The sequence below is a fragment of the Morone saxatilis genome, unplaced genomic scaffold (assembly GCF_004916995.1).
Source record: "Morone saxatilis isolate NCDOM2014 unplaced genomic scaffold, NCSU_SB_2.0 Contig21, whole genome shotgun sequence".
Lineage (NCBI taxonomy): Eukaryota > Metazoa > Chordata > Actinopteri > Moronidae > Morone > Morone saxatilis.
This window is the reverse complement of record NW_023339774.1, coordinates 960,492-969,745: the sequence shown is the minus strand read 5'-3', so window position 1 is coordinate 969,745 and position 9,254 is coordinate 960,492. Positions and strand designations below refer to the sequence as shown.

The window sequence follows — 9,254 nt, the reverse complement described above, 5'->3', positions numbered from 1 at the left end:
AATAAACTAGTTACAGTGTATTGATACTATCAGATAGTCTATATAAAATTAATTAGTGTTACACCCCCCACTCCGGCTCTTTGAGGGGTTGGTTGGGAAAGACTTAGAAAGCGGGCTTATTATACAAGTTGATATACAACATTTGTTGTGATCTCACGAGTTCTCTCTCACAGCCTGCTGTAATATGTCTTACAGTAGTTATAAAAATTGCGTGTACATTAATATTGAGGATTATATGCTACCAACTTATTGACAAACGTATATAATATATATTTGTATTAGTTGGTATAATATATAGTATTATATATATAAATATATATTTTATTATCATTACCAAGTCTATTTAAAGAGTGTGTGAACAAGGGTCATGGTTTACTTCAAGTGTATTGTTGTGGTATTATGTCTACTTTTAGGTGTGTGGCGGTCACAGACACTGGCTTTGGGGCTAACTTGTCCCACCATTGTCATCATTAAGGAGCCTCGCTTATCTTGCGTTGCGTGTTGTCATGTAAACAAAACACAAAGATATAATTAAAGTTGGAGGAAGATGGTTTAGCATTTGTAAAAATCCCACACTGGATATTTTAATGTGATGATAATGTTATATGCTATTGTATTATTGTAGCAACAAGGAAAAACAACTTGGCATTTTGTTAATGAACATTATTTTAAAAAAAACTACTAGCCAAGAAATTACAATTTCAATAAACAGCATCACAATGGAAGTTAGCTGATTACATTACTTGACAGGCGCTGAACCTTTATTGGACATTTCTGCTGTAGCGCAAACCTTAAATCACTCCAACTTTTAGTTAGGCTTTTTTCTTTTTAAAAAAAAAAAGGGGAATAGCAAAATAAGTCACTGCTGGTCTCCATCCATCTCCATACTATTGTAAGTTTTTGATTTTTGGGACTTTAACACACTCTTCTGTAACTTGTTCTACAGTATGTTTGTATAATCCATCAGAGTTATCCCATCTAGGATTGTTGAGTAGTATTGCAAGTTCAAGCATAAGAAAAGTCTGAACTGTATATATCCCATGCACAAATGAATGTAACATGACATAATTTCAGTGTTGGATGTTTTTTTTGTTTCATTGTCTGCTACTTTCAGTAGTTCCCAACTTCCCACCACAGTTCTGTCAGGATAAACTCAAGTACCCCTCATCAACACACCAGTCATGTTCCAGGGATGTATTCATCTGAATTATTTTTTAAATGGCATGTTTAATTTTGACACCTACTTGACTATATTTTAAAAGGTGAATAATATTTAAAAATATTTTTCATACGTTGAACTGTCATTGTTCTTGTCTGTGTTTTTGCCATTTGTACTAGTTGGTTGGGAAAGTAACTTTTTGGTACTGGTTTTACAAACCTTCGCAGCATTTGTTAATGGACAAGTAAAAATTGGATAACTACAAGGAAATCAACTTTAATGATTTAATGTGAATATTGATTTATGGACTTTATTATTTTATTGACTTATTGATTATTTATTGATTTATTAAATGATACAAACAATTGCCCTTTTACTTGTCAGTTGCACAGCTAAAATGATCTATTGGAGTTTAATTGGAATACGTGTGTGTGTGTGTGCGCGTGCACTTGGTTGCAGGTACAAGATTTTGGACTGCAGCATTTGTTTGGAATGAGGAGTCTTCGTCTACTGTCTCTTGCAGGTATGATTTATCTGTCCATCTTTCTCCACAGAAAGTCCTCACTTTTAAAACAATTCTATTCTAACCACACTGAAACGCAGCTTTCAACATGCATCTTTAAAATATAAAACCTGGGAAATGAGTTATACATCGTAAGTAAAGAAGCAAACATAAGAAGATAAGATAGTGTATATAATAGTGTGTGTACATTTTATTTTGTGTTTCAGTAACTGATGTGACTTGAAATTCATCCACTGCACTCACCATAGTTCTTCACTGTATTCAGATCTATCTAGCTATCGAGGACCTGAGCAACAAAGATATAATTTAACAGAAAATGTGGCAGCATGAAAACATTATGAATGAATTTAATCAGTGGTTATTAAACACAAAAGCCCACTTGTTTTATATTGTGGTTTGTTCATCAAATCTTACGGCTGTTCAATAAATGTGCTCTTTGTACAATTCAACAGCTGAACCATACTACACTGTATTTAAGTGGATGTTAACACTTACCTGTTCTCTGTTGTAGAGCCCTATAGTGCCATCTAGTGCCCGCTCCACTGAAAAAATACAGTAGTATTATAGTGGTTTACAGACTTTTTTTCAGACACATATACCCACTATCCTGTCAGATGAAATCAGTACCCCTTCCTCAACCACCAGCCAAATGTGTTCACTTATTTTAAGTTATTTGACACTATTGACTATATAAAAGTGGATAATATTAGAAAATATTTTTCATACAGTTGAACTGTACAGTTACTTACTTTTTAGCCATTTATCAATTTTTTTGCTATTTCAATCCTTTATCCATTACTTTCAGCTAACTATTTAGACCTCTCTGCGTATCACTAACTAGTTTTAAGGCCCTCTCAATTGTAACACCAGCTGCATGTGTTACAGCTCACTCAATATGTTGATATATGTTTTTATTAAATAGTAATTTCTATTTTGTAAAATTAGTTGAGTTACTCCACAATCTTACCCCCTGGCAACTGCAGAACTGCACATACTCCTGGTTTGGGATCACTGCCCTAGTTGACCAAAAGTCATCAATTTTGCACAGACGACATCTCATGAACTCTTGAAAATCAATTAATCGTTATCTCTTAAACAAAATGCCAAACGTTTTCTTAAAGTTGTGAGGATTTGCTGCTTTTGTTTGACTTATGTGACAAATTGCCATGAAGTTAAATTGAATATCTTTCTTTGTTTTCGACTGTTGTGATGATGTGACAAAACAAGACCCATGAGAGAACCTCCAACAGTGCAGTAAAGAATGACCGGCATTACGCTCTCTTTGCGTTCGCTTTGCTGGACCAAACAATGGTGGCGCAATGCATAGAAATGACTGATCCTGTGGACACGTAGCATCACTCTTTTTACATAGACGTCACTTCGGCTCTCTTACTACCTCCACTGCCGGCTGTAAGCAGAAAAAACGCCAATCCCCCATTCTGTCTTCTGTCCCCATTTGTACCTTTCCCGCCTTGAACAGGCTGTAACAAAGGGGCTGATAATGTCATTTTGGGCTTTAGGATATTCTTTATATTTCACATTAACATTAATTGATTAATCAAGAAAATAATTGTTGTAGTAGATAAACTGTCTAACCTTTTGGCCGAATCAGCATCCATCTTACCTATTCCACTGCTGTGCCCCCCCCATCCAGGCTGCCCCCTACTGACCACCACGGGTCTGTCTGGCCTCATTCAGCTACAGGAGTTGGAGGAGCTGGAGCTGACTAACTGCCCTGGAGCCACCGCCGAGCTCTTCAAATACTACTCCCAGCACCTGCCCCACTGCATGGTCATCGAGTAAGACCACTGACCTATCCCACCGACCAACTGACCGACCAACCGATCGCCATACTTCTACCTTTCTCCTCCTTACTCTTCCTCACTTTTTTCTCAAATGCTAGCCAGGAGACTGAACTGCTCCTACTGTACCACACATTCCTCATTACCTGTCCAGCCCCCAACCCCGCCCATCTTCCTCCACACCCCATTGAGCAAGACTGACCCACAGGTGAACAAAGAGGCAGGAAGGCAGATGATGGTACATGCCAGACCCAGAGGATGATGGGATGGCATTCGAGTTTTAATTGAAGAAGATGCTGGAGTGAAGAGCTTGGTGTGACGTCTTGTCTGACAGCAAGTTTCTTCTTCAGAATGAAAGGTTTTTGTTTACAGAGGAGAGCTTCTCTAAAGACTTTGATGATTTTCTTCTGAATGGATACCGAAGGGAGCGACACGTGCAGATCCAGGAGCGGAATTCTGAAAAAGGGAAATAAAGACTTTCGTGTTTGAGCTGAAATGGTGGAACTCACACATGCGCTCATACACTGTAAACACACTCACACACATACTGTATATGGTTAGTGAAACAAATGTAAGTCCTCAAGACCACGAGTACTGACGTTTCAATTTTCATCACTCTGTATAATATAACTGCTGTTATTCTTTTTCTCAGAAGGTATCAAGCTACATTTTCTCTTGTTTAGAGGGAGACACCATATGCCAGCTGGAAAAACAGGAACCAGAAAGAACTAAACACGCAGTCCAGGAAGTGAATGACAAGGATGGAACTTCTCTCTTTTTCTCCCTTCCTCTGTGTGTGGAGTGTGCGTCATGGACTCACCAGTTCCCGTCTTTTTGGGATGACCCCACCTTTTTCCATTTCTGTGTCTTAAAAAAATTGAGAAACAACAGTTTACAGTGTTGGAGTTGATTGGCTCATTGTTTCACATTTTTTCCCCGCTCTTCTTCATTTTTGATGATATAATTTACAGATCTGGAAGCTGCGTTGTTGTAAACTGTGAATGTTGTGTTTTTAAAAAGGGAAATGTGTCGCTGAGGCAGTGCAACAAGCAGTCGGTCACATTGAGAGCAGAGTGCACATAAAGCATTTAATGCCTGAGAGCTTCTGCGGAGGATAAAACGCAAGGCGACTGTGGGGCTTAAACTGGAAGTGATGACTTGATATTTCTGGACTCAAACTAATAAATAACTTTAATAATAATAGCAGAGGGAGGTTTGCAAGCAACCTTTCTATCGGTGAGGTAGTTTTGTCCAAATTGGGGGTACAGCTGATTTTGGAAATAAACTCTTTTTTCCATCTTTTAAATGCTAATAGAAACACATAATGTTTAGTGTTGAATTTGAACTTGTGTGGTCCTGAAGCTGCAAATGCATTGTGTGACCCACTTTGGTAAGGTGAGGTTACCTCAAAGGTAAAAAAGGGAGACCAGGAGATTTCAGTATTTAATATTAGAGCAGTTCTTACAGTGTCCTACAGGCCAGGAACTCAGGAGTCAGGTAAATGTGGAAGTTTTTAAGAGATGATTTAGTTTGTGGGAAATTTACAAATTTTCTTGCTAAACCAGAGTCAGAGAAACTCAGGAACGGCCTTTTTATGTTTATGTTTGAAATCATATTTAGCCTAGCTTAGCTCAATTAATTGATTAATTGTTAGCTGGAGTAAGTGCACTACATGTTTGAATTAAAAGTGACATTACAATTGCCATTTACATTATCACAGCAAACTAAGAAGTAAGTTTATATGAAACTAAGGAAAACTGGGCTTTGTAAGTACAAATGTGAGCTAAAGACAAGCGAAAGATTCTCCCATTTGTTGCTACTCAACCTGTTACTTGTTGACTCTTCTGATGGGATACATTTGATGTAACAATGTGTGTCTTGGCGAGTGTTTTCTCTTTATAGTGAACAGCATTTTGCAGTAGCCTTTAGGACATGTTTAGTCCTGTTTTGTTGGGCAAGTCGGTAGGAAAGCAACCCATGCATGGTTAGAAGCATACATTGATCATTGAGACATACGAAGCTTTAATTTTTTTTAGATTTACTGAAATAATTGCACAGTCAACAGTCAACAGTCTGCTTTAGGCCTAAAAGAACAATGATAGAAAGAAATACATTATCATGGGGTAACTGGGCCTAGTATAGTATATAATGTATATAATACATTCTTGTCCCTTTCTCTATCCACGCAGCTTTCCAGAATATGTTATTTTATTTTAATCTTCACAACCATTTGGTCACCCCCGGAAATTATCTTGCGACCCCCTTAATTCCCTTGTTGATTCATTTTATCAGTAATACTATTATTAATACAGTGTATCCACAAAGCTAGTAGCTAAGATCTGGGAAAGCTACTGCCAGATCATCAGACAGGTTGTAAACAAACAGGTTAGTCACTTATAGACTTACATGGAAGAAGAGTTAAGGTGAATGGTAAGATAGATTCCCATAAGCATCAATTAACTGAGCTAAGCTAGGCTAAGCTTTGCACTCAACATGCATTTGTACTGCTAAACTGATACAGAAAGGCATCTGAAAGTTTGTATGACTATGGGTAAGAAGGAAAAATAGTAAATTTCCCTAAAAACCAAAGTATTTATTTAACATAAATTATTGATGTTTCAAAGGAAAAACAAATAAGTTTAAAGCCAGTAGTCGTGTTTCTTTCCTGCGATCATCTGATATTAAAAGGAAATGAATGAGCCCAACAGTGAGCCGCTGTGCTGCTTTTTGCCTCTTGCGTGTCCTCGGATGTGCTGACTGCCAACTGATAGGATTGGATCAGTGTCAGCCAGTATTAGGTTGTGCCAAATGCATCTGCAGCAGCGCATAAAATGTGGCTTGTTGCCTCTAGCTGATCGCTGACACACTGAAATGGACTGGGTGTGTACTGTACGGACACGGCAGACCATGCATGTTTTTAGTTGGTCTGCGTTGGCTCATTTCAGAGGTTGTTCTGAATCTCTTTTTTGTACATAAGTATATTTATTTATTTATTTATCTATTTATTTATTTAAATTCATTTGTGTCTTATTTTCGTGGTTTATTTATTGAAGGAGAGGACATTTTTTCAAAGGATGTTTGTTTTTATGGGACTTGCTTCAAATTTGGGGCCTTGAATTAGCTTATGCACTGATCACTGGTTTGGTTTGGTTTGTTTGTTTTTCTGACATTTCAGATCCCTGAGTGAGATAATCTACCTATTACATATTTAACTCTTTTAGGCACCAGTGACCGCTAACATCATTAAGACTGACTTAAGGTTTTTAAATCTTCATAATGCACAAGAGTATGTTTTCCTCTGTGCAAATGTGTGTCAACTTTGTATTGCTGTTGGGTCCATCATTAAGAATAATTGGATAAACAGTGGTGACAATTTATATTACTGTCATTGTCCTGAATGTGGAAATACAGAGTCTGATATACATAAAAGCATTTGAAGTCTGAGATTGACCTCTGTCATGGCTAAGCAATGTTTACACTGTCCACTAAAGTGACAAATATCTCTGATTTGATGAAGATGAGGAATTTATGGAAGCTTATTACTGACAAAATTATTGAAAAGGAAAAATAATTATTTGAAGAAGTTTTGAGCATGATTCAGCAAATTAGCTTTAGCATTAGCTCTGCGCTCACTAGCTATGGTTGGCTTAAGACTTAACATGGCAAGTGTGCTGAAATGCTGATTTTGGATTTGACTTTTATGCTATGAATGAAGGCCACTACCTGGAAGCAACACTTACTGATCTAATTAGACAGAATATTTTATTTTAAATTATTATGTTGTTTTTAATAACTGAATAATTCCTCAGTGTTAGATCAGCATGCAAACAATTTTGATGTGAAAAAGTCAAGTCATCATAAATATCAATACTGCAGAATTGTGTACTTTGGTCATTCAATTTTATTTTCAGATAAAAAATATTTTCTTTTTAAAATACAATAATTAAAAGTGAAATCCAATGTGTATTGTATGATGATGATTTTCAAAATGGTTTGTTTATCATTTAAAATCACTAGAAAACTAAATTCTGATGACTGGATGTGGTGATTTACAAGGCAAGAGTGCCATGCCAGTGTGCCACTGCTGCTTTAGCTCAGACTAAAATGTATATGTAAGGGAACCACACACTGATATGACTTTAGACAAGGCAAAACAAGGCCTGAAATCACCAAATAGGTCCTAATTTGATAAAACTATAATAAAACATTTGAGGGAAAGTCAGCTCAAATTACATTATACCATTCATAATTTCCTTAATTGTTGTATTTTCAATCAAATCAAACAATCCCTTGTATTTTGTTTTTTTTAATTACCATTTCTGAAAAGAAAATTGAATGACCAAAAGATGGACTGACCGTTGTCAATAATGAATTTGTGAAGTGTGTAAGTGAATCATTTATTACCATAAAAACGTTTTAAAATGTGTTCCACACAACAGCTCAGTTCCAACACTCTCAAACCCTGACTCACAATCTGATCAACACAAATGTGTTTTCTGCTCTTTCAGTATTTTTGCTTTTAATGAGCTTCTGAAGGATTGAAATGTACGTTTACATATCATGAACTCTGACATGCACAGTCATGCATTTCTCAGCTACAAACAACTAACAACAAACCTTTCTAAGGTACATTTTCTAAGGTAAATAATCCCTCTCACTTCTTTTACTGTCTACAGTCTTTGGTCTACATCTGTCACCATTTTGTTACAACCCTTGTACAGCACAACTTTAAGGAAGCAGTAAAATAAATACTGACAAGTTTACTGATAATGTTGAAATTGGCAAAATTTGTGTGATTTGTTTAGCCCACCTGTGCCTGTACTGATTTTACTTTGACTGAAGACCATCTTTGCTCTGATGACCAGCTTGGTGTTTGTGGTACCTGCAGATGTTATAAAGTTTTTTAAAAATGCATTTAGTCATATGATCACATCACACCAATATGACTTTTCACAACTACAGCCAGTCAAGGACCAAATACAGCATCTAATGCTGACAGAGGACTGTTGACGGGAATACAGTACAGAGGTGGTTTTTTGTCGGTTTTGGCTCCTGCCACCCTGGGGCTGCATAAGCAAACTAGCTAATGGCAGCTAAGATTACCATTTGCAGCTGTTAGCACTTTTAGCAACAAGTTCATCAGGAAACTGTAAATCTCCTTGGTAACGCTGTCGTTAAGATGTCCTCTGTCTGTCTCAAAGGCTGTGTTCAGTCCCGGTCCAGCCATGTTCACTGGGAGGCTGCTGAGTCCAGTTCCATAAAATATGATCCAGTTTCTCCCAAATTCCTGATAAAGTTGTGCTTTTGTACATTAATCAGTGAGGCTCGGCCCCCACAAACACTCCAGTTACGCTCCAATATTAAGCCATGCTGCTGGCAACTAGCTAACTAATGAAACTTCACTCTGTTACTCTGCTCTGCTACAAGTTGAAGATTGATTGACAAGTTGATGTCATGATATATATTATTATATGTAAATGGACTTGTATAGCTAGTCTTCCGACCACTCAAAGCGCTTTTACATTCACCCTTTTACACACATTCACTGAACAGAAACTAACGCATTCATACACACCAATGCACAGCATCAGGAGCAATTTGGGGTTCAGTATCTTGCTCAAGAATACTTCAACATGTGGCACTAGGAGCCGGGGATTGAACCAACAACCTTACGATTAGGGGACGACCTGCTCTGCCTCTGCGCCACAGCCTTTAAAGTTCAACCTCAGGGTCTACATATCTGATCAACTTTATTCAAATGTGTAAAATA

The 9,254-nt window shown here is 37.2% G+C and overlaps 2 protein-coding genes across 2 annotated transcripts in view; one reads left to right on the top strand and one right to left on the bottom strand.

Annotated features, from left to right (window-relative positions):
• Positions 1-9,254, bottom strand: part of fbxw2 (F-box and WD repeat domain containing 2) — a 34,696-nt gene that overhangs the window by 15,354 nt on the left and 10,088 nt on the right. The gene's annotated exons all lie outside the window — the stretch shown is intronic.
• Positions 1,619-6,518, top strand: fbxl16 (F-box and leucine-rich repeat protein 16; the record flags this gene model as incomplete). Its single annotated transcript, XM_035667736.1, is given in 2 exon segments — positions 1,619-1,682; positions 3,337-6,518. Coding segments are annotated over 2 exon segments (213 nt in total), but the record flags the coding sequence as incomplete, so codon positions are not given.